Source organism: Pocillopora damicornis, chromosome 11, assembly GCF_964200805.1.
Source record: "Pocillopora damicornis chromosome 11, jaPocDami1.2, whole genome shotgun sequence".
Taxonomy (NCBI): Eukaryota; Metazoa; Cnidaria; class Anthozoa; order Scleractinia; family Pocilloporidae; genus Pocillopora; species Pocillopora damicornis.
The window spans coordinates 17,700,525-17,727,086 of record NC_142680.1 but is presented as its reverse complement, the minus strand read 5'-3'; the positions used below and the strand labels follow the sequence as shown (position 1 = coordinate 17,727,086).

The window sequence follows — 26,562 nt, the reverse complement described above, 5'->3', positions numbered from 1 at the left end:
ACATAGAGAATTATTCAAAATTATTCAGCGGACCTAGATTCCTAGTAATTTCAAACAATGTCGCATTGCTGTCTCGTTATTGAAAAACGTCTACAAGTTTTTTCTCTTCTTTTCGCGTCTGACAAGGACGCAAAAGAACTGCAACAGTTGAAAAATATAAAGTAAATAAACCAACAAACCGTCCATCCAATTTTCATCTTTATTAACTTCCTAACTTCTACAATTAGGAGCAGTTTAGATCACAATAGCGCGTTGTTATTATATGGCTTACTAGATCGATTTTAAAAACTTGGAATGAGCAGCAGACAGCCTTAGGATTTGGCGAGAAAATGAGCAGCGAGTTTGCAGAGGCCCTGCCATACACTATATAGGAGGAAAGTCAAACAAATAGCACCTCTGACGTCTGACTGATATTAATTCTGCCTTTCAATTTGTCTTTTTGCCAACGCGGTTAGAATTCTAAATAATGGTACTGTGTTTTGATTTGATATCTGTTAGCTTAAATAGGCAAACACCAAAGCATCTTTAACACCAAAGATGCTGAAAAGTCGTGTTTGTACGATTCTATCTTCTTTTTTCTTTCCCTTCAAATTACGCCTGATCTATACAGGTCTGACAACTCCAAGAAAATATATCTAAGTCGATGGAAAGCAAAGTGCTTGTTGGATTGTCTGCTTTACTGCTTGTCTCACTTCTCTGATTCTCCAGCAGTAAAGGAACGGGTTCAAAGTGGAGTTAAAATATACTAAAATGGATGCAATTGCATCAATAACGACTAAACGAGAAGAATAAGTTTTGCTATGATTGATAACAACCAGTATTATAAATTTTGGTACATAACAAACAGCCAATGCTAACTGCACCCACAGTGCACTGCTTAGTGCCTTCCTGTATCTTTCCATGTTCAGAGCAGTTTCTTGGCTCGGTTGTTGTTGAACATGATCTTGTACTTGAGCCTGATGATGTCTAAGAGTGCGAAATATCTTTGTGTACGAGGCAATTGAGATAACTGAGCATAACGCTATAACTATAATACTAAACCAACGGATTATTCGAGAGTGTGAAATGGAAATTGATCCAGCGGCGACGGATAAGATCCAAAACGTAGCTGTAATGATGTATGTGCGCTTTAAAGTTGCTATTTGTCTGTATCTTATTCCCAACAACAGAGCGAGAAGTCTGTCCACGCTTATGGCCGTCAACGTAAACAAAGACACTCCACATAATGCACAGGTTGATATGTAGATTGCGTCCCTTGCGTGTCGACAAAGACTCCAGTGTTTGTGAACCACGGACATCCAATAAGTAACAGCGAGAGGCTGGATAAAAAGACCAACCAACAGATCAGTTGTTGCCAGACAACGATACAAGAGTTTGGACGGTGGATGGAGGGAAGATTCCTTGTTGAGGGCAACAAGAATTAGAAAATTCCCAAGAAATGCTGTGATGGAGAGGAAAATGTTAACTACTGAGAAAGAAATCGATTGTTGTGGTAACCCAACTAACAAGAAGGAGGAGCATCGCGATAGTTCATAGGTTTCCGTCTGTGTTCCACCCTCTGTTGAGTTTGTCGTTGCAATCATGGTGCAGCTCTTAGAACGGTTTTCCTCCTTTCGCTACGGTTTTTTGGAACTGCTGGGAACACGGGATAATACTTCTTCACAGCAACCACCTAGCCAAGAAACAGTGAAATCTTATTTTTCTCTATATCATCCACGCTAAAAACCTCCTCAATGCATCCAACTTATATTAAATTGGTTGAACGAACTGACAGTCGAGACAATTAATTAACAATACATATAGACCTTTCTTGAAATTTGGAGGATGCGCCTTGCATCAATCAACCTCCCAACCCCTTATGGTGTCCATCTGGTCGATAGATTTCATGCAAGAACGCATTTTAAATAAGAGCTGGTAAAAATTTTAAGGTTAAGGACAACCGTTAGTTCCACAATAAAATAAAAATAAAAACAAATAAAAACAAATAAAATAAAAATAATAATAATAATAATAATAATAATAATAATAATAAAACAAAACAAAACATACAAACTTTTCTGTAGATGAATATATAAAAAATGCCCCGGAACGGTAAATCTAAATTGATTTCGAGGATATTTGGCGATCCGCAAAATTACGTTCCCTGCTGAAAAAACGCGTTGAATAAAACATTGCGAAAGTTTGTTATTTTCAGCCAAATTAGAAACTACAAAAGGGAATCAATTGCAAGTATCCAGAGCACATTCTTTGTTTTAGGACTTACTCGGAGCATCTATCGACAGCCCACCGGCTTTTTACTTCCTCCAGAGCACATTCTGTGTTTTTCGACTTAATCGGAACATATATCGACTAATAGCCTACCAGCTTTTTACCTTCCCTTTGTAAAACTATACAGAAGTTGGAATATTGAAAAACAAAAACAAAAAGAAGAAAAGGAAATAATAAAAAATGCAAATTATCTATTTCCTTCCTTCCTTCCTTTCTGTCCTTTCAGTTGAATATCCACCCTCAGGCTGACGAGACGGTCAGTCATATAGGGACTGAGATGATTTTTTCCCACAAAGCACGAATTGTCTCCATCCGCAAAAATAAAACTCCCGCAAAATGTTCATGCCACGCGAAAAAATATTCTTAAAATAAACTCAAAACAGTTATTATTCCGAACACAATTAACTGACTGCTTAAAATTAGTGTTTGGCCGTAGATATCAAGAAAATTAAAAAAAAAAATGTTCGACGTTTCGTTTCGTTATTTGAAAATATCCTGCGATTATTTTCTCTTCTTGTCGCATCTGATCAGAATTTATAAAAGGAACCATGACAGGTGCAAAACGTTACCTAACTAAACTATCGCACACTTAGAAAGCCATTTCAATATTTATTCATTATTCCAACCTCTTTAATTTCTCTCAGTCTCATTCGAACGGCAGCTGGTTGGGATGTTGAATTATTTTCTTACATTGCCTTCGTTTGTTTAAATTTAAGAGAGTGTCTCTGTAAGAGCTGTCCGGTCGATTTTGCTTGAGACACGGATTTCGCTCGTTTCTCGTGTGTTGTAAGATATGCATGTACCTATACTAAAACCACAATCAGTTAAAACGGATCTCTTTATTTTTCAGAGTTTTACGGAAATTAAATTTCACTCGAGCGAAGGCTTGTCGTGACACTTTTCAAGACTTTAATTTCATACAACTTTGGAGGACAATTTACAAAAAACTACGGAACTCAGCAAAAAACAAATATCACAGCCATGTATATTAACTCTACCTTATCTATCGAGGCGACTTTCGTAAACATCACGTGTCAATCAAGGAAACAGGAAGACTTGAATAACACCTTATCGGTTCGCCTAAACACGAAGCATGCCTTCGCATTAAGACTGAGAATCCTAATGTTTATCATGATACTTTAATGCATATGTTCGAATGTTCCCAAAAATCTTCTGATAATCTTCCTGCACCCACCCCTCACCCCGCCCCTCGCCACTGAACCGTGCTGTTTTCACTCAGCAGCTGGTCAGCGGTCACGTTTATGAGGTAAACAAACCGATCGATTCCTGATCACCGTTCTTGTCGATCAGAAAATCAAAATACCAGCGTGATATTGCCGCGAAGATGAAGCAGTTATGTTACTTGATTCGTACTTCACATTCGAGTCGAAGCTTGGATGGCACAGGTTATTTCTTGCGGTGGAATCGACGAGGGGAATTCAGAAAGTTGTAGTGTTTGAATTGTTGGAATAAATGGTCGCATGGGGATGGTAAGTTTAACGAACAATTTCAAATTTTGCCGCTTAAATTGAAAGTAAAGTTCATTCGAATTGCTTTCGTATGTATTTCTGACGGTTTTTTATCTACCTGCTTGATTTATATCGGTTACGCTTCATGTTGACAAGTCCCTCAAAATGGCGGCCAAACTTGGAGATTACCAAAAATTAGGTAAGTTCACGGAGTTATAAAGTTCTCGTAAAGGTCGGGCCGGAAAGTTCTTTTCTGTAGTTACCTGTTCTATGGCACTTACTTCCTAGCTATGTTAGTTGGATCAGTTAAGAACGCCTCACTTTTTCAAAAATTTACCTTGAATTTGATCGGTTTTGGCGTGTGTGATTTAGGCGAACCGATAAGGTGTCATTCAAGTCTTCCTGTTTCCTTGATTGACACGTGATGTTTACGAAAGTCGCCTCGATAGATAAGATAGAGTTAATATACATGGCTGTGATATTTGTTTTTTTGCTGAGTTCCGTAGTTTTTTGTAAATTGTCCTCCAAAGTTGTATGAAATTAAAGTCTTGAAAAGTGTCACGACAAGCCTTCGCTCGAGTGAAATTTAATTTCCGTAAAACTCTGAAAAATAAAGAGATCCGATCAAACTGATTGTGGTTTTAGTATAGATACATGAATATCTTACAACACACGAGAAACGAGCGAAATCCGTGTCTCAAGCAAAATCGACCGGACCGCTCTTACAGAGACATTCTCTTAAATTTAAACAAACGAAGTTTCTTTTGCAAACGCTGCAAAGCCAAAATTGATCGATATATGGTAACGAATCGCCAAAATGCATCGAAAGTTTGATTCATATATTGAAGTAAATTACTAGATAGCGGACATGCCTATTCAAATGTCAAAATATTGGAATACTCAAAAAATTATTACTTTTTTTTTTCGGAATTTCCATCTTTCTGTTGTTGATTCACTCAAAAAAATTATTTTGGGCTTTTTAATGATCGGCAAATAGGGACCTTTCATAGCAGTCACAATTATTTGAAAAGAAATTTTAATTACAAATTTAAACGAAAATCATTTAACTAAACGTCTCGCTTCTTTTGCAAACATATAATAACACGAGAAAATATCCTACAATAAAAATTCCGTATTTCTTTTTCTCCTGCAATATAACGTGGTGTGTACCGACCACTCGTTTCGAAATTTCCTTTTAATATGTTCAATATGTGTCAATTCTATCTTATTTTTTTTTGCCGTTCAACGTTTCTTTCGGACAAACGATCTATTATCAAAAGAAAGCCATCTATTCTTAGAAACTGCGACGGTCAATTTTCCACGTTTTTAAGACTACATAAACAATAGAACCCTCATTCTTTAGTTCCCCCGTTCTACTCTGTTGACAACGACTGACCCCCTTTCAGTTTTGTATTGAAAACCATATGATTCTCCAAAATCTTCCATAGATTCAACTAGATTCTCTGAGTGCTTATAATAAATTATAGAATTTCACGCATCTGGAATCGGAAAGACATTTATTTCCGCAAAACATTAATGATCTCCAATGGCATAACAAAAAATTCTACCGCAATCTTTGCATATTAAATGAAAATACCTCTCAGATAAAAGTCACAGCCGCTAAAATCTCCGAACATATAAAATTATTCAAAATTATTAGCTGGACTTAGATTCCTAAAAATTTCAATCAATGTCTCATTGATGTCTTGTTATTGAAAAACATCTATAAATTTACTCTTTCTTCCTTTCGCGTCTGACAAGGACGCTTAGGAACTGCAGCAGGTGAAAAATATAAAGTAAACACATCGTCCATTTAATTTTTATCTTTCTTAACTTTCCTAACTTCTACAATATCTCTCATTCGCTATTAACCATTTCTCTTTCAAGGCTGAAACACTGTTTCAGCCTTTTTCAGTCCACAATAACACGTTTTTATTGTATAGCTCATTAGATCAACTTAAAAACATTCAATTGGAAGAACACAGCCTTAGGATCTGGCAAGAAAACAGCAGCGAGTTCGCAAAGGCCCTGCCATACAGCATATCGGAGGAAAGTCAAACAGATAGCACCCCTCGGCACCTGGGTGACCTTTAGACGTTTTCAATCGGTCGCAATCCTAACCCAAATAGGTTTTCGAGTGACCTGTCTCTCCCGGTGAAATCAAATTTAGAGATACATTTCTTAAAGCTTTCCCTTTTTTAGATTCTCTGTTTTTATGAGCGTATTTGAAACACTGTATGATTTATTTAACATGGAGCATGATGAATCTTCTCATAAGAGGCACTGTGTCTCTCCTCTCACGAATCCTTTTCCTTTGGCCTGACACGGATGAAAATTCACTTATTCGAAGGCACCCGTCTCCTCGTAGTGCGTTTGGATGTAAGAGTCGATACCCCATTAAAACTCTCGCTTTCGTACACCTTTATGTCCAAGAATATGAATTCTGAGTCTTATATTGCAGCCGTGAATATTGAATGCATCGTGGTACATCGAATGTGCAGATTGTAGCTGTTTGTCCGTCTTACAAGCTCTTCTATTTTGTCTTTTCTACTGTTCCACAGACGGAAAACGTAGTCAATATACCTCTTTCAAAGTAGTGGTTTAATTGTGCTATGGGCAATCTTACCCTTTTTCTATTTTTTTTCTATGAAAATATTGACAAAAGCTACTTTTTCGTTGAAAAAGTTTCGAGTTCCCAGATAAAATAAACAATGACGCGCAAAACACATTGGTTGAGCGTGGTCTTAAAACCCATGTGAGTTAATCTAAGTCTGCTCTCGAGTAGAAATGCTCCAACAGAACTTGATTACCCCGATTTCCTCAGCATGAAGTGACTTGGAAACCAAGTAATCATAATGAAGATACAAATTATTCATATCTCCACCGATAGCTAGCATGTCCGTTTCAATTGCACTTATGGCTCTAGTTTTATAAAAAACTATAAACTGTCCCAGGTGAAAAGATTTACCTTCCTGGACAGCAAAGTACTTGTCTGATTGTCTGCTTCACTGTTTGTCTCACTTCACTAATCTTCCAGCGGTATAGGAACGGGTTTAAGGTGGACTTTAAAACGCACTGAAAGAGTCATTATTCCAGAAGTGACGAGTAAATGTAATGAATAAGTCTTCCAGATGATCGCAAGTGTCGACAATGTTAAACTTGGTGCATAACAAACAACTAATGCTAACTGCACCCACAGTGCACTGCACACTGCCTCCCTGTATCTTGCCATGTTCAGTGCAGTTGTTTGGCTCGACTGTTGTTGAATATGATCTTGTACTTGAACCTGATTACGACTGAGAGTGCGCAAAATCTTTGTGTACGAAATGAAAGAGATAACTGAGAATGACAGAATAGAAAAATTATGGAGCAAGAATGGATGTTATCCAAAAAATAGCTGTGATGATATACATTGGCTTTAATGTTACAATTTCTCTGTATCTCAGCCTCAACGACAAGGCGAGAAGTTTATCCACGCTTATGGCCACCATTGTCAACATAGAAAATCCACATGATACAAAGCTAGTTATAAAGCTCGCATCAGTTCCAAATCGAAAAAGATTCCATACTGTACTAATGAATGCAGAAAGCGAATTACTTATTTCCCAGAAGAAATATCAGTCATGTGGAGACGGACTTTCGTGCAAAGCACAAACTGGCTTTATCTGCTTAAATAAAACTCAAGCAAAATGTTCATGCCACAAGAAAAACAGTCCCTAAATTAATTGAAAACCGTCATAATCCCGAAAAAAATTATACATTTGACAATTAATCTAAATGATTTTAACAACGCAACGTAAAAACAATGTTTGGTTATTGAAAAACACCCACTTCTTTTCCCATCCGATTTGGTTGATAAAAGGAACAGCGCTAGGTGTGAAATATTACTTAACCAAACCAGTTTGCTCATTATTAAAAAGTCATTTAGATTTTTTTTTCATTTCTCCATCCTTCTTAATTTCTTTAGTCTCATTCTCTATTGGTCCCTTTTCTTTTAAATGTGAAATGTACTCGCTTCTAACAGAGAAATTTATTGTGGTGGTTGCTTTAAAAGTGTTTTAACAGAGGAAATTCCAGTCTTCAAGAGCGCGCTATTTTATGCCCTTCCTAGTAAAATACAATAAGATAAAATGAAGTGTTTTTGAAAATTAGAATTTGGTCATTTTTCAACAGGGTGCCATGTATACGTATATAGGACAGCTGATTGTGTTCATAAACTCTTCCCATACGTTGCCTTTGTCTTTAAATTACAGTCACTCGATCTCGCAGAAGAGCTGAAATCGATCGGTATATGGCAACGGGGGTAAGTTTCTAAAGAAACTGTGGTGCTGCGTTGGTGGGAGAGTATAACAGGGTAATTTAATATTTTCAACTGAGTTGATGACGTAAATTGGTCACCCATAACGAGTTTTAAAGCTGACGTTTCGAGCTTTAGCCCTTCCCCCTGACGAGGGGCTACGGCTGGAAACGTCAGCTTTAAAACTCCTTTAAGGTGACTAATTTACCTTATCACCTCAGTTGATAATGCTTAATTATCCTGATGTGTGGTAACCGTTACTACAGTATTGTGCAAAAGTAACGCAAGCGAAATGTTAATTTTTGTTTGTTTGATTTTTGTTCTCGTGCGAAAGTTCGAATGACAATTCGACGAAACATAAGCCTGTTCTGATCAATGTCATCAGATGCTGCTGTAATAGTAAATTTTCCGCATCGCTTTTGACTTATACGAACAGTACACGTTTTGGCCAATATGATATCTAAATGTTTCTTTAGTTTTCGCAGAATACATTCACACAGGAACAAATTTGAATTCCGCCCTTAACGCGGGAAGTTTGGATGGTGCGAGAGAAGATTCGAAAACTTACTTTCCAAGCAAGAGAGTCCAGCCTTGCTGTTCTCGCGATCTTCGCGCCGTGGACGACTAACGAGAATTCCGCGTTTTGCCAGCTTCTTCCGAATCTTCGCGCTCGTCTTCCCGTCATTCCTACGCATCTCTTGGTCTTTGAAAGTTCCATAGACAGCTTTTTCGGTCTCCCCGAGCCGGGTAAATTTGCTACGGAGCTAATAAGACACAGCTTTTTGATTAAAAGAGCAATGCTTGAAAGGCTAACTAATAACCCTTCGCTTTTTCAGGTTTTAAATATTCCAGCTGGATGGAAGCCCTGGTTTTACAGGAGCTCGATTTAAGTTCTATTATAACTTGTTATTTTTTTGGCATAATAACTGCCAGAGTGTTACGAGATCAATGAATGAAAGAGAGAATTCTATACGAAGCATTGGTATACCATGCATTGCGTGTGGTTGCGTACAGTTCATGTCACGCTTCCTCGCGCGGAGTCTCGCCTATAAATTGGGAATTTCTTGTGTTGTGATATGAAAAGGTTAATCATAAGAAATGGCGCCCAGTTCAAGCTCCACTTGCCTGGAGTGTTTGCGGGGTCGTTTGTACTGAGACTCGAAAACCTGGCTGTTCAGATCACACCAACAATCAAACATTCGTTGAGGTTTCAACAGGAAGGAGCGATAGAATCGTTACTTGAGTGGATAAGACTGATTTCTAATTTTTCTGCAATGCATTACAACAATACATGGACTACACTTCGCTGTAATTAATAAGTAGAGCGAATTTTCTCTTGGAATTTCGCACCGTACCTTGTCTGTATCTATTTGTCTATATCCTATTCCCGATAACAGAGCTAGAAGTCTGTGCACGCTTATGGTCATCAACGTCGACAAAGACACTAAACATAATGCATAGTTTGATATGTAGATTGCAACCCTTGCGTATCGACAAAGACTCCAGTGTTCGTGAACCAAGGACATCCAATAAGTAGCAGCGAGAGGCTGGCTAACAGGACCAATCAACAGATCAGTTGTTGCAAGACAACGATACAAGATTTTGGATGTTAGACGAAGGGAATATTCCGTGTTTAGGGCAACAAGGATCAGAAAATTCCCAAGAAAAGCTGAGATGGAAAGGAAAATGTTAACTGCCAATTTCCCGCGTTTTGAAGACTACGTAAACATAGAACTCTTATTCTTTAGTCTCCCCGATGTACTCCGGCAGCGACGACTGACCTCCCCTTAGTTCTGTATTGGAAACCATACGATTCTTTAAAATATTCCTCATATTCCACCAGATCCTCCTAGTTCTTGGAATAAATTTTTAAGAATTTCATGCATCTGGATTTGGAATGACATTTGTTCCCGCAAAGCATAAACGATCTCCAATTTCATAACTGAATCTTCCACCGCAATCTTTGCATATCACGCGGAGATAACTCTGAGGTAAAAGGAACGCATAAAATTATTTTAAATTATTCGTTGGACTTAGATTCCAAGCAATTTCAAAAAATGTCTCATTGATGTGTCGTTATTGAAAAACATCTACAAGCGATTTTCTATATTTTTCGCGTCTGACAAGGACGCCAAGGAGCTACAACAGGTGAAAAATATAAAGTAACTTAATTAACAAATCGTCCATTTAATTTTCACCTTTATTACCTTCCCTAACTTCCACAATATCTCTTTGGAAACTTTAAGATATTCCCATCTGAATGAGTTTATTTCTTTCAATTCTTATAGATCGTGCGCTTATAATCAGGTGCAGTTTTGTCCACAATAGCGTGTTTTTATTATATGGCTCACTGATTCAATTCTTAAAACATGGAATGAGCATAAGACAGCTTTAGGATTTGGCAAGAAAATGAGCTACGAGTTTACAGAGGCTCTGCCATACAGTATATCGGAGGAAAGTCAAACGGATAGCACCTCTCGGCATCTAGGTGATATTAATTTTGCCTTTCAATTTGCCTTTTTGCCGACGGGGTTAGAGTACTATACAATGCTATTGTGTCTTTATTAGATATTTATCAGCAAAAAAAGGCAAACACTAAAGCATCGAGACATAGTAAATGTTGAAAAAGTTTGTTTCATTCTATCTTCTATTTTCTTTTCCTTCAAATTACGACTCCTAAAAATATATATCTAAGTCCATGGAAAGCAGAGTGCTCGTCGGATTGTTTGCTTTACTGCTTGTCTCACTTCTTTGACTTTCCAGCAGTAGAGAAACGGGTTCAGAGTGGAGTTAAAATACAATAAAATAGTTGCAATTGCATCAATAGCGACTACATGTGAAGAATAAGTTTTCTATAAGTCATCACAACCAGCATTATAAGTTCTGGTACATAACAAAAAACTAATGCTCGTTATTAAAAAACGTGTACAAGTTATTTTCTCTTCCTTTCGCCTCTGACAAGAACGCAAAGGAACTACACAGGAGATGAAAAATAAATAGTAACTAAACCAACAAACCGTCCATCCAATTTCCATCTTTATTAACTTTCCTAACTTCTAGAATATCTCGCATTTTCTATTTACCCTTTCCCTTTTAAGGCTGAGGCATATTCCCATCTAAAACTGTTTATTTTGGTCAATTCTTATAAATCGTGCCTTATAATAGGGAGCAGTTTAGTCCACAATAGCGTATTGTTATTAAATGGCTTACCAGATCAATTTTAAAAAACGTGGAATGAACGGAACACAGCTTTAGGATTTGGTGAGAAAACAAGCAGCGAGTTCGCAGAGGCCCTGTTATACAGTATATCAGAGGACAGTCAAACAGATAGCACCTCTCGGCATCTGGGTGATATTAATTCTGCCTTTCATTTTTTCTCTTTGCCGACGGGGTTAGAATACTAAACAATGGTACTGTGTTTTTATGAGATATTTATCAGCATAAATGGGCAAACACTAAAGCGTCTAGAACACAAAAGATGCTGAAAAATCCTGTTTGTTTCATTCTATCCTCTTTTCTCTTCCCTCCAAAGTACGCCTGATTAATACAAGTCTGACGACTCCCAAAAATTTTATCTAAGTCTATGGAAAGCAAAGTGTTTGTCGGATTATTTGCTTTACTGCTTGTCTCACTTCTCTGGCTTTCCAGCAGTAAAGAAACGGGTTCAAAGTGGAGTTAAAATATGTTAAAATATTTTTTATTGCATCAATAACCATTACATGTGAAGAAATATTTTTTCTATTAGTGATCACAAGCAGCATTATCAGTTGTGGTACATAACAAACAACTAATGCTAACTGCACCCACAGTGCACTGTTTACTGCCATCCTGTATCTTGCCATGTTCAGCACATTTGTTTGGCTCGGCTGTTGTTGAACATGATCATGTACTTGAGCCTGATGATGTCTAAGAGTGCGAAATATGCTTGTGTACGAGGCGATTGAGATCACTGAGCATAACGGTATAACTATAATACTATACCAGCGGGTTATTCGAGTATGTGAAATGGAAATTGATCCAGCGGCAACGGATAAAATCCAAAACGTATCTGTCATGATACATGTGCGCTTTAGAGTTACTGTTTGTCTGTATCTTATTCCCAACAACAGAGCGAGAAGTCTGTCCACGCTTATGGCCGTCAAAGTCAACAAAGACATCCCACATAATGTGTAGCTCGATATCTGGATTCCATCCCCTGCGTATCGACAAAGACTCCAGTTTTCGCGAACCAAGGACATCCAATAAGTAGCATAAAGAGGCTGGGTAACAAGACCAACCAACAGATCAGTAGTTGCCAGACAACGATACAAGAGTTTGGATGGTGGATGAAGGGAAGTTACCTTGTTAAGGGCAACAAGGATTAGAAAATTCCTGATGGAGAGGAAAATGTTTACCGCTGAGAAATAGATCGATTGTTGTTGTAACCCAATTACCGAGGAGGGGGAACATGCCAATACTTTATACGTATCCGTCTGTGTTCCACCCTCTGATGAGTTTGTCGTCGCAATCATGGTGCAGCTCTTGAAACGGTTTTTCTCCTTTCGCTACGGTTTTTCGGAACTGCTGGCAACACGGGATAATACTTCTTCACAGCAACCACCTGGTTAAGAAACATTGAAATCTTATAATTCTTTATATCATTAACACTAAAACACTTGTTTTTAATTAATTGAACGAACTTTCAGTCGCGAAAATAACATAAAAATACATATACACCTTTCTTGAAATTTGGAGGGTGTGCAGTAGTTATAAAAAGCGGGCTCTGACACATTTCGTGTCCAATATAAAAAACACCCTCGGTTTTAAGGCAACTCAAGAATTTTACCTTGATTTCAAGTCAACCTTGATTTCAATAAAACAGTTCTGGCACATTTTCAAAACAACCTTGATTTCAAGGCAACTTGAATTTTTCACACGCGAGTTCAAAAGAGAGTGTGAAAATTATTTTCTTTAACGATTCTCTTGTCACGCCATCAAGGTGTTACAGGTACCTGTTTTTTCAGGAGATATTATTTCAAATTCATTCTCTTGGTTTAACAATATTAATTTTATTTCGATCAAAAATTTGTCTTATACAATTTGACATAGGAAGCATTTAAACGTGTGTGTGAAACAACAATATCATTTTTTTATAAGTTAGAATAAAAATACCTACGCTTTAGCATAAGCTAAATTCACCTGCCTTCTTTATCTCACGTGTGTGCGGTTTAGCAAGTTAAATTCACTTGCCCTCTTTGTCTCACGAGTGAGACTTTTACATTAAAAAGTAATAATAAATAAACATTCTTCATCAGTTTCCAAGATCTCTTTTTCCAAGAAACGACGTTGTTCTCGCAAACAGACCCAACAGTTTTTACACAAATATTTGTGTTAATTCACAATTCATAAGTCGAGGAAATTCTTCGACCAGCTGATAAAATTTTAACAAAAAATAAGCATGTGTCCGCGACATTCACCTCCCTTCTTTGTCTCACGCGTGAGACTTTAATATTTAAAAAAATAGTAAGAATAAATATTCTTCATCAATGTTCAAGGTCTACTTTTCCAATAAACGATTTTGTTCTCACAAACAGACCTGATAGTTTTCAGGTTTTTGTAAAATGAAAATTTGTGTTAAGACACAATTCATAAGTCGAGGAAATTCTTCGACCAGCCCATAAAAATTTTAGCAAAAAATTAGCATGTGTCCGCGACATGACGATACTATCGCGTAAAATCAACTTGTACGTCTCTGGTGTAGTTATTTCTTTCAAAACTGCCAATATTTCTCCTTGAAGGGCTGAACAATATAGAATGTCTCTATGCACATTCCCAATGGCTTTTGAGAGAATATTTTCAGAATTGATGCAGTCCTCTGGTGTATCTTGTTTTATGTCAGCATCTACACGATTATAACCTTTTTTATAAGCATTTAAACTATACAAACACATAAATTACTAATGACACTTAGGGCGATCCCAAAAATTCTAAAGACATAAAAATGTCTATAGAATTTTTGTATAGATATAAACGATGAAAACCCGTTTGGCCTTTTGTCAAATTTAAATTTTATTTCGTTATGGCTACGAGTGATCCGAGCTTTTTTCGATGATCTTCTCTTATCTGTTCTCTCACACCAACATCAACCTCCGATGAGCTTTTTGCTTTATTTATCAACTGTCTTTTCAGCGATTTATACTGCTCAATCTCGTGCAAAATTAAGTTGAACTCTATATCAGAGATATAATTATTTTCAATTGCCTTTGAAAACAACCCGCTAACTGACAGGTGTTTTGCCTCTGCTATTGCAATAGTTTTTTCATGTTTTGTAATTTTCTAATTGAGAGTCTTGCTCCCAACACTAAATGCTGTTGACATAAATCCTAAAAAGCCGGCTAAAACAGTCATTGGTGCTCCCGCAATAAATCCTAATTCCACTCAGAGAAACCGCCATACCGCTTGTTAACAATGCAACCGCCGTTACTGATGTCACAGTGTATGTTGTGTGACAAGCGGATCTAATTAGTCGGGCGACCGACTATAGGTTTACCCTCGGGTTTCTCCATAAAGCTCAGTCACATGCAATGGGGAATACCGCAGACACGTAATAGAGGCGCAACCTTCTTTCCACCACGTCGAACGTAGAGGATTTGTCGAGTATCTTAGCGAATGGTGTCATCTTTTCTACGCTCAAGCATACAGACCCACACACCGTTCGCGTTAGACCCACTCTAAAAGATGGCTTGTGTAATGAGCGTATATTTCGAAACGGGTCGTTCCGCGAATTCAAAATAGCAAGAGAATCAAATAATTTAGCGAATGTCTCACTGAAATCTATAAAAGCGGGAATCTTCAAAAGCGGGAATCTTTAAAACCGGGAATCTTTAAAACGGGGAATCTTTAAAAGCGGGAATCTTTAAAACGGAAAATCTTTAAAAGCGGGAATCTTTAAAAAGGGGGATCTCTAAAAGCGGTAACATTTTTTTGGCAGATGGCAGTGTCACTCGATTATCATTTCTTTTATCAGCCTGAAAGATAAGTAGTTATCAGCCCTGTAAGCAATCATGATCGAATATTCTGATCTACATCGTATACCGGTATTATCTTCAGGGTTCAAAATAACAGCCGGCTGCCATTTTAAAAGCTTTCTGGAAACGTAAACAAGTAAAAAAAGCTTCGAAATTTGAAACGTGCTGCAGGGAGTATTTTTGTTTACAGTATTCAGCTTTTACGTATTTGTTCAAGCGTGAAACATGCAAGTTTGTGTCCATACCGTCAATGTACCGTGTTTATGTTTCTGCACGTACATACTGCTTTTAATCAAGATTTATTTTCCGCCAAATCCTGTTAAATGTCGTTTGTATAGCCTTCTCACGCGTTCAAATTAACGTCGCTGCTTGACAGTACAGATTTCCCATAACTGTGAATGATGAAGCGCGACAGTTTGTCTAGACAAAGTAGAATATTTCACGCTTGAACAAACACCGAAAAATTGACCCGTTTTGACTACACTTTGTTAGAAAGGGACTGAAGTGCTCATCATAGCTTTTAGAGGTTAAAAGGGCGGGTTTAGTACCTCTTGGGCTGTTTAGCCTCAAAAGATCCACAGCAGCAGCTTCTGTGATACCTGTCAGGGTATTGCACCAAAAATATGTGACAGTGTGTTGTTGTGGAATTGGTGCCTCTCAGGAGTGGAAAAATTTTACGCCACGCCCGCAAACTAGGACCATGGTACCTCTGTATTTCTTTTAGAACCACTGCGCACCGTGAGTCGTCAACACTTGTAACAGTGCGTCTACCTGTAGCCCAACTTACCATCTTAGATCGTCTTGTTTTCTATAATTTGGCAAGGACACGTCGGTAGCGAGTAATGTCATTCTCAAGCTCCTTCTTGCAATCAGAAATCATATCCAACCAGAATTTGTCTGGTGTTATAATTCAGATATTTTATTAAGTGGAAAACACCCTAAAACGTACCAGCTAGGTCTATGGTAGTTTACTAAAGTTTGAGACATCGTAAAAGGTACTAGGTCTCTGATTTTGACTCCTAAGAGGTACAACACAAGCATCCTTAGCCATTTCCGATCGCCTTCCCGCCCCGTCAGCACCTAAAAACAAAAAATGTGATTTGCGCCCCAGTGCTGCCGCTAAAACAACGATTAGTGACTGAAAAAAGCACATATTCTAATATTCTCAATTCAAAATAATAATAAAAAAAAGTCTTTATACATGGTAAATATTCATTTGTGTCGGTATTAACTATTGCGTGACTTGCTCATGATATAAATGGCGGAGGGGAAAACACAACGCAAAACCTGGGCTCCTGTCGAAAAGTAATACCCAGGCGTAACATAATAATCGAAACGGCTGATAAAATCACAAATAAACAAGGTAAGAGTGTTATGTTAGATTTTTTAACAAATTGTAATGATTTTTGCCAGTTAACGGTGGCGACAAGTAGGCGCACCATGTATATTCCATAGTCGCTATCAAGTGAATTTTGCCGGACTTTGACTTTGTCTCAAGATAGAACAACACAAATACACAAGGAAACTTTTACAGTAACTTTACAAAAATATTCACCAAAAAATAAATATTTTTTTGCCAGCTTCAATGATAACAGGGGATTAAGTTTAGATGATAAAACAAAGGCACGTGTTGACAGAAATGTCGGAGGTCGAGTGGAATCGTTACACGAGGTCACACAACTCGAGTGATATTCAAGTTGAAAATTTGCATATTTGAGCGGTCGAATAAAAAAAGTCAATTCTCGAAAACTAAAATATATTTTCACAAAAAAAACTACATCACCATTATTAGAACATATTGGGCTACAAAATATAAAAGAAGGGGTGAAAACGAATTTTGAGCGACTAGCCACAATATTTCAAATTTGTTCTATGGATGCTGACATCCTCTCTTAAGACTTTCTCAATACATTCTACTGGTTACAAAATGATTGAACGATTTTTTCTGTCGAGACTGTTAAATAACAACACTTATAATCCTTTCTTTGGAGTGTCTTCCATCAATCAAACTATAACCAATGATGTGCACCACAAAGGTGTCCATCTGGTTGATAAATTCAATTCAAAAACGCATTTAAATAGGAACTGACATACCCTCTAAAGATGAAGACATATGTTCAACTATTTTTGATGATAAGAAAGTTATCTTTTTATGCAAAACTGGATATTGATAAGTAGCTGTTATGATACGTGTGCGCTTTAAAGTTACTATTTGTCTGTATTTTATTCCCAACAACAGAGCGAGAAGTCTGTCCACGCTTATGGCCGTCAACGTCAACAAAGATACCCCACATAATACATAGCTTGATATGTAGCCTGCGCCTCTTGCGTATTGACGTCCAGTGTTCGTGAAACAGGGACATCCAATAAGTAGCATAGAGAGGCTGGGTAACGAGACCAACCAACAGCTCAGTTGCTGCCAAACAACGAAACAAGAGTTTTGACGGTGGATGAAGGGAAGATTCCTTGTTAAGGGCAGCAAGGATTAGAAAATTCCCAAGAAATGCTGTGATGGAGAGGAAAATGTTAACTGCCGAGAAATAAATCGATTGCTGTTGTAACCCAACTACCGAGGAGGGGGAACATGGCAATGGTTCATACGCTTCAGTCTGTGTTCCACCCTCTGTCGAGTTTGTCGTCGTAATCATGCTGCAGCTCTTAAATCGGTTTTCCTCCTTTGGCTACGGTTTTCCGGTACTGCCGGCAACACGGGATAATACCTCTTCACAGCAACCACCTGGCCAAGAAATAGTTAAATCTTATAATTCTTTATATCATCAACACTTAAAACTTCCTCAATACATCCTACTCGTTTTAAATTGGTTGAACGAACTGTCCGCCGAGGCTATTACATATTTATACATGTACAGCTATCTTGAAATTTTGAGGGTATGATTTGCATCAATAAACCCCATAAAAGGTTTCCCTCTGGAAGATAAATTTCATTCAAGAACGCACTTAGCTGGTTAAAAATTTCAAGGATGAAGACGTCTGTTAGTTTATGATTTTTTTTTTTCAAACCTCTATAGATAAAAAATAAAAAAATAAAAAAAAATTGGAACAGGCTATTACATCCGTTAGTTTTTTGTTTTTTGTTTTGATAAAACTATCTATATATATAAAATTATAACTATGTATATATATATAAAATTGGAATTGCCCAGAACGGTATACCTAAATTGATTTTGAGGATCTTTGTCGATCCGCAAAATTACGTTACCGCTGAAAAATCGCGTTCAATACAATATTGCAAAAGTCTGTTATCTTCAGCCAAATAAGGAACTACAAAAGTGAATCAATTTCAAGTATCCAGAGCACATTCTTTACTTTCGGACTTACCCGAAACATCTATCGACTAGTCGCCTACCAGTTGTTTACTTCCTCTTTGTAAAACTATAGAGAAGATGGAAGAAGAAATAATAAAAATTCAAATTATCAATTTCCTTCCTTCCTTCCTGTCTGTCCTTTCAGTAGAACATCTGCCCTCAGGCTGATGTTTCACTGATGAAACTGTCAGTCATTTAGAGACGGACTGACTTTTTTGCCTAAAAAGCAAAAATTGTCTCCATCCGCAACTCCCGCAAAATGTTCATGCCACGCGAAAAACAATCTTGAAATGAATTCAAAACAGTTATTATTCAGAGCACATCTAACTGACAACTGAAAATTAATCAATGGCCGTAGATGTCGAGAAATCTTTAAAATAAAGTTTCGTTTCGATATTTGAAACCATCCCCTAATCATTTTCTCTTCTTGTCGCCTCTGATCAGAATTTTTAAAAGGAACCATGACAGGTGCAAAATGTTACTTAACTAAACCATCAGACACTGAAAAAGCCATTTCGATATTTATCCAGTATTCCATACTCCTTAATTTCACTCAGTCTTATTCGAATGGCAGCCGGTTGGGATCTTAAATTCGTTTCTTACATGGCTTTCGTTTTTCAAATTTAAATTTTCTCTAGCGAACGCAGAGACGCTAAAATTGATCGATGTATTTTTTACGAATTGCCAAAATGGATCAAAAAGTTTGATTCATACATTGAAGTAAAATACTGGATAGCGGATATGCCTATGAAAATGTCAAAATATTGGAATATTCAAGATGGGAAATTAAAAACAGTGCGTATTTTTATTAAACGTAGAGCATGAGGATTCTTTTCCTAGGAGGCATTGTGCTTTTCCTCTCACCAAATCTTTTCCTTCTGCCTGACATGGATTATTCGAAGGTCAAGTATTCGAAGGTCTCCGTCTCCTCGTAATACATTTAGATGTCAGGAGTCGATTCCCTATTAAAATTCTCGCTTTTGTACACTTTTATATCCAAGCATATAAATTCTGAGTCTGCTATTTCAGCCACGAATAGTGATTAATGCGTGTACCCGAGTCCCATTTCATTTTTCTGAGAATTTGAAAAATGAAAAATGAAAATTTCATTTCAGCTGAAATTTGAAAATGACTTTAGCAACCCATCTCTCAAAATTCATTTTTCATTATAACATAGCAAGTAAATTTGTCACATTAAATTCGTGAGAGTGCTTCATATTCCTATAGTGCACGCTCATGATGTCAGCAAACAAATCCCTCGAGAAAAACATTTTTTCTCTGCAATTTTTTACTTTGGGATTTTTCTATTAAAAAAAAAAAAAAACTGGCTAAGACTTCGGCGGCAATTTAAGCTAAACATGGAAACAAGATTGTTTACAGCGTAGCGAAATGTTTTCCTGACAAAATTATCAACGCGCTGAAGCGGACCAGAGGGAATATTAACCCTTTTACAATATTTAAACCATCGGGTTGAAAATGTTGGTTCATACGTTAGCTGTGCGTTCATCGAGATATGAAGCACTTGGGAAGTTTCGAGAGAACTCAAGAAGCTGGAGTTTCTCTCGGCTACGCCTCGAGTATGACATAACATTTATAACATTGCGCACGTGCTTGCCTATATAAGTCCTATTGTGCAGGAGTTTCCCTAATGATCGCGTGTCGCGGGTTTCAAGTCGCGTGTCGTGGGTTTTGAAAAAGTCGCGGGTTTTGAAAAAGTCGCGGGTTTTGAAAAAGTCGCGGGTTTTGAAAAAGTCGCGGGTTTTGAAAAAGTCGCGGGTTTTGAAAAAGTCGCGGGTTTTGAAAAAGTCGCGGGTTTTCAGAAGATTGCATTATAGGAATATAACGAAGAACAAAATCTACGCGTTAATGCGAATTTTCGCAAAGTTAAGTTTACATTTATTTATTTAATTAACGCGAATTTGCGTGTGTTTATAAGAACTATTTCGTAGTGAATTTCAAGCCTGTGCGTTAAAATTTCACAAAATAAAACAGCCACGTTCAGCACCGTTAAATTTACGAATCTAAAGATGTTTTCAATCAACTGAATGACAATATGTCAACTGACTCTGACGGCGAGGTAGATTTTCTCGAAATAAAGGCATTTTTAAATAACGATGCTGTAAAAAAGCATGATTTAAATTGATGATGATGCAAAGAAAGGTCCATAAAATTAAAGCGAATGTTTGAAATTAGTGTTAATAAAATGCATCGTTTGACTGGTTGCCCTGATCGTATCGGAATTTACCTTCCATTTCCATAAACTGGTTAGTACACACGTGGCACTGAGGAACGGAATGCAAAGACCATTCCGACCGATTGGCCTGGTTTCATCGGAAAATGTTCAATTTTGCAATAGCTTATGTTGGTTAGTCCCACTGATCAGACTGTAAAAATGGAATGCACCTTCGGTTTTCCCGCCTTTTGATCTGAAAAGCAAGAGCCCGGATGATAGTGTGCGACGGTGCATTGTAAAATTACGCATTCTAGAATGGAGAGTCAGCAAGGAATGTTTAAGCTTCGCCAGCGACTAAAGAAATGGGGTTTTTTTATTTCCTTCGATCCGAGAGGTGATGGCGATTGTTTTTATACGGCGGCAGCCCACCAACTGAGCCTGGAGAGAGAACAAGTCAAGAAGCTCGTTTTCCAGCACCTCGAGAACCATCAAATTGATGTAAGTAAGCTTACGTAAAGCTTGTACTCGGCTGCCAAAAAATATAAGATACTTATATATATATATGTATGAGCAACGCTTGCTTCTTAGGGGTTCTCAAAAGTTCCCAAACGCGTTCTACGCTCACATCTGGACAAGAACCGAACGAGCAAACGAGGCAACCATGTGAGCGCCAAGACAGGAGGTTGCATTCATGATAGCATTAATTACTAAACTTATAAAAAAAATTTGTGGGCTACAATGACAGCGGTGGTGTACGAATTTGATGAGACATTATTAGACGGTTCAAAACTTAGCTTTGATTTCAGTTGAGAAAATTATATTGCTATGTTTACAAAAAAACGCATATATACGAGCTTAAACAAATTGCAATTGTGTGAAAAAACCTTAATTGAAAGCAACAACAAGAGATATGTACGGTGCGTTGAAAATTTATTTTATTATTCATCACTTCTCAATAAGCAGCAGCATTTGAAAGCGGAAATAAACTTTATAATTATTTTACGAAACTTAGATCAACCAAAATGCATGATCTAGGGCAACCTTTTTTCAGCCCTTTGTAATTGATGTTCTTTCTCTCATATGATGAATGTAATCTGGCAGGAAAATGGACTGGAAAGATTCGATTTCTTGTATGAGGTCGACTTCCAGGACACAGTGAAGCCGAAAACCTGGCTGGAAGCACTGGAAAAGCTCAAGAAGAATTATGTGACTGACATGGTGATTTCTGCTTTGGCTAACGTACTTAGCTTCAAGATAGTTATTGTGACAGTACATGGGGTAAGTTGTTGTCATTATTGCATAGTGCTTTCACAAATTTATAACATTTTATGCCAAATATGAGAAAACTTGTTGTGTTTTGGTAAAGATATATACAGGTAAATGTGGGTCTACAAAACTTGTCACATTTATTTGAGTTTCAAAAAAAAAAGATGACATTTCCAGTGCAAAATTCGACTCTGCTCAAAATGCAACAACATCACCCTACAGGAAAGTTTTGATAATAGTTGGTTGATTTCCTGTATTGTTTGTTTTTATTACTATTTTGTTGTTGTTGTTAACTAGGTTTTTTTTTTTTATTTCCAATGCTTTTCCAGTACTTTGACTTTCTTTTATAGGCATGCTATAGAAAAACCGCGACTTTTTCAAAACCCGCGACTTTTTTCAAAACCCGCGACTTTTTTCAAAACCCGCGACTTTTTTCAAAACCCGCGACTTTTTCAAAACCCGCGACACGCGACCCGCGACCCTTAGGGAAACTCATTGTGCCGTTATAAACAAAATCTTTATTTACGCACAGGCGTGCGTAAATAAGATGACGTAAGCATTTTTTTAACCTGGTTTCAGAGTTTTCGTCCTGTTAAGCTGAAGTGCAGTTTTCCTTCTCTTTGAAATATGGAAGAAACCAGCGAAGAACTTCCCAATTTTTCAATCCATCAATTAGGTCCTGATCCAACAAGCAACAAAAATAAAGCCGAAAAAAACTCGCAAGTTGCACGTTTCGCAAATTTGTCGGAAGATCCTTGTTGTCGCTCTGTAGAAAATAATTTCCTAATGATTTTAGCTGTGCGTATATCGAGTTATGGATGCACGCGGGAAGTTTGAAGGGCACTCAAAAAGCTAGAGTTACTCTCAGCTGCGGCTGGAGCTATTCTTACGCATTTTTCGTGCTCTCCAAACTTCCCGCGTGCATCCATAATTCGATATACGTACGCTAAGCATGAACAGTTCTTTAATTTTACAGTATTTAAGCCATTGAGTTGAAAATGTTATAAAACAATTGGTTCATACTTCAGCTGTGCGTTCATCGAGATGTGAAGCACGCGGGAAGTTTAATTTGGAGAGCAAATGTATCAATCAATTGTTAATTTTTTTCATAAAAATGAAATAAAAAATTTTCGATTTCTTTTTGAAAACAATGAAAATGACAATTTAAGGAATTCATCTTTCAAAAAAATCTAAGAACCGGGTAAAATGCAATTTTCCAAAATATTGAAAATGAAATTTTTTAAATTCATTTTTCCATTTTCCAAAAACAAAAACAAAGAAAAGAAAATTGAAATGCATTCACGAATTCAATTTTCATTGATCGGTGACCTAGGGATGAAAATACACCTATCACGTGATGCTTGCATCTGCTGCAAGCATGCCTGATCGAGATCCTGCCGAGTACATGGTCTTTATCTCAAGAGGACGGGGAGAATGAAGAATCGAAAGAAAAATTAGAAAATCTAAGATAAATACAGAACGACTTGCGGTTATGTTTTCGGTGAGTTCAGAGATTATAGTTTTGCGCTCTTTTCTCGCGTTTGGTCAAGCACATGCGATTCTTCTTTGTTTCTTTCAAACGCTGTTTGGATGCCTTTCTTCATATAAATACATTTTTTTGTTGCAGCTTGAAAAAAGCTCTATTCATTTGGTGGACGAGTTGAAAATATTGGCAAAAGCTACTTTGCCGTTAAAAAAGTATCGAGTTCCTGGATAATAACAATAACAACGACGCGCAAAGTGCATTGATTAACCGCGGCCTTTAAACCCGTGCTAGCTATAAAAATTGAATCTAAGTCTGCTCTAGAGCAGAAATTTCCATGCCAGAAGAGCCTAATTACCCCGATTTCCATACCATTAAATAACTTGAAAACCAATGATATAGATTATTCATATCTCTTATGATAGCTAGCATGTCCTTTCCTCTGGCAGTTATGGCGCTAGTTTTATTTAAACAATGAACTCGCACGCGTGCGTGTCTCCAGGGGAAAATATACACCTCTATAAACAGCAAAGTGCTTGTCTGATTGTCTGCCTCACTGCTTTTCTCACTTCACAAATCTTCCAGCAGTAAAAGAACGGGTTCAAGGTGGACCTTAAATACACTAAAAGAGTCGTTATTCCAGAAGTGATGAGTAAATGTAATGAATAAGTCCTCCACATGATCACAAGTGTTGACAACGTTAAACTAGGTGCACAACAAACAACTAATACCAACTGCACCCACAATGCACTGCTCACTGCCTACCTGTATCTTGCCATGCTTAGTGCAGTTGTTTGGCTCGGCTGCTGTTGAACATGATCTTGTACTTAAGCCTGATTACGAGTGAGAGTGCGCAATATCTTGGTATACGAGGTGAAAGAGATCGCTGAGAATGACAGAATAACTATTTTTTTATACACAAGAGGTACTCCAGAAGTATAGAATAATGAAGCAAGAATGGATGCTATCTAAAAGATAGCTGTAATGATATACATTTACTTTAACGTTACAATTTGTCTGTATCTCAGCACCAACGACAGGGCGAGATGTCTATCCACGCTGATAGCCGCCATTGTCAACATTGAAACTCCAAATAACAATAGGTAGCATAGAGACTGGATTATAAGACCAACCAACAGATTGGATATTGCTAGACAACAATACAAGAGTTTGGACGGTGAATGAAAGGAAGATTCCTTGTTTAGGGCAACGAGGATCAGGGAATTGCTAAGGAATGCTGTGATGAATATTATTATGTTGGCTGCTGAAAAAAAAGTTGCAATTTGACCTACCTTTCCCACATAAGTGGGTGAGCACACTATTTGTTAATAAGCTATCTGTTTTTCGTATGTTGTTGAACTTGTTGCTGCAATCATTCTGCGGCTAATGAAACGATATCCTTCGTTTCCGACTACGGTTCTTCTGGAATTGCTGGCAATATGAGATATTTAGCGTCCATAGTAACCATTCAACCATGAAACAGTTAAATCTAATTTCCTTCGGTGATATTATTGACATCAATACCTTCTCAATGTATTCTACTGGTTTCAAAATGATTGAGCGATTTTTCTGTCGAGACTGTTAAATAACAATACGTATAATCCTCTCTTTGGAGTATCTTTCATCAATCAAACGATAACCAATGGTGTGCACCAGAGGTGTCCCTCTGGTTAATAAATTCGATTCAAAAACGCATTTTCAATAGGAACTGACAAACATTTTAAAGATGAAGACATAAGCTCAACTATTTTTAATAATACGATAAGAAAATTATCCTTTTTATGCAAATTTAGATATTGATAAGGAACGGTTGACTTGACTAGAACCTAACTGAGTAGATCAACGGTGGACCTAGAATCCTAGTAATTTCAAACAATGTCTCATTGATATCTCGTTATTAAAAAACGTCCGGAAGTTATTTTCTCTTCCTTTCGCGTCTGACAAGAACGCAAAGGAACTACACAGGAGGTGAAAAATAAATAGTAACTAAACCAACAAACCGTCCATCCAATTTCCATCTTTACTAACTTTCCTAGCTTCTACAATATCTCCCATTTGCTATTTACACTTTCCCTTTTAGGGCTGAGGCATATTCTCATCTAAAACGGTTTATTTTTGTCAATTCTTATAAATCGTGCGCTATTGATCAGGAGCACGGTTTTTCTCCTTTCGCTGCGGTTTTTCGGAACTGCCGGCAACACGGGATAATACTTCTGCACAGCAACCACTTGGCCAAGAAACAGTTAAATCTTATTTTCCTTTATATCATCCACGCTTAAACCTTCCTCAATACATCCTACTTGTTTTAAACTGGTTGAACGAACTGTCAGTCGGGACAATTAGATAACAATACCTATAGACCTTTCTTGAAATTTGGAGGGTGTGCCTTTCATCAATCAACTTCCCAACCCCATACAGTGTCCATCTGCTGAATAAATTTTATTCAATAACGCATTTTAAATAAGCGCTGGTAAAATTTTTGAGGTTAAAGACAACCGTTCGTTTAACATAAAAAACAAAACAAAACAAAACGAAACAAAGCAAACCAACTTCTCTGTAGATGAATAAATAGAAATTGCTCCAGAACGGTAAACCTAAATTGATTTTGAGGATATTTGCCGATCCGAAAAATTACGCTCCCGCGTTCAATAAAACATTGCGAAAGTCTGTTATCTTCAGCCAAATGAGAAACTACAAAATTGAATCAATTGCAAGTATTCAGACCACATTCTTTGTTTTCGGACTTATTCCAAACATCTATCAACTAATCGTCCACCAGCTGAGTACCTCCTCTTTGTAAAACTATAGAAAAGATGAATAAGGAAATAATAAAAATTCAAATTCTTTATTTCCTTCTTTTTTGTCCTTTCAGTCCTTTCAGTGGAAAATCCGCCCTCAGGCTGATGTTTCACTGATGAAACCACCAGTCATTACCATCAGTTAAGATGGACATGATTTTTTCCTACAAAGCACAAAACTTCTCCATCCGCAAAAATAAAACTCCCACAAAATGTTCATGCCATACGAAAAACAGTCTTGAAATAAATTAAAAAACAGCCATCGTTCCGAACGCATTTAACTGACAACTGAAAATTAATCTATGGTCGTTGATGTCAAGTAATTTTTAGGAAAATGTTTGACGTTTCGTTTCGTTATTTGAAAATATCCCGCAATTATTTTCTCTTCTTGTCGCAACTGATCGGAATTTATTAAAGGAACCATCCTCCCTAATTTCTCTCAGTCTCATTCGAACGGCAGCTGGTTGTGATCTTA

General features: G+C 37.3%; 3 protein-coding genes across 3 annotated transcripts in view; all 3 read right to left on the bottom strand.

Annotated features, from left to right (window-relative positions):
- Positions 1 to 26,562, bottom strand: part of LOC149037896 (melanocyte-stimulating hormone receptor-like) — a 100,802-nt gene that overhangs the window by 22,575 nt on the left and 51,665 nt on the right. The gene's annotated exons all lie outside the window — the stretch shown is intronic.
- LOC149037903 (melanocyte-stimulating hormone receptor-like) lies at positions 229 to 2,604 on the bottom strand. The gene has a single exon (XM_089186541.1). The coding sequence runs from the start codon at positions 1,581 to 1,583 to the stop codon at positions 636 to 638; it is 948 nt and encodes a 315-aa protein (XP_089042667.1). The 5' UTR covers positions 1,584 to 2,604; the 3' UTR covers positions 229 to 635.
- On the bottom strand, positions 10,221 to 12,628 carry LOC149037902 (melanocyte-stimulating hormone receptor-like). Its single transcript, XM_089186544.1, has one exon. It carries the CDS (start codon positions 12,543 to 12,545, stop codon positions 11,616 to 11,618), a length of 930 nt encoding a protein of 309 aa, XP_089042670.1. The 5' UTR covers positions 12,546 to 12,628; the 3' UTR covers positions 10,221 to 11,615.

What these genes read in the sequence shown, in the direction of transcription:
- LOC149037902 (XM_089186544.1), bottom strand. Translation starts at nt 12,545, where the DNA reads ATGATTGCGACGACAAACTCATCAGAGGGTGGAACACAGACGGATACG.
- LOC149037903 (XM_089186541.1), bottom strand. Translation starts at nt 1,583, where the DNA reads ATGATTGCAACGACAAACTCAACAGAGGGTGGAACACAGACGGAAACC.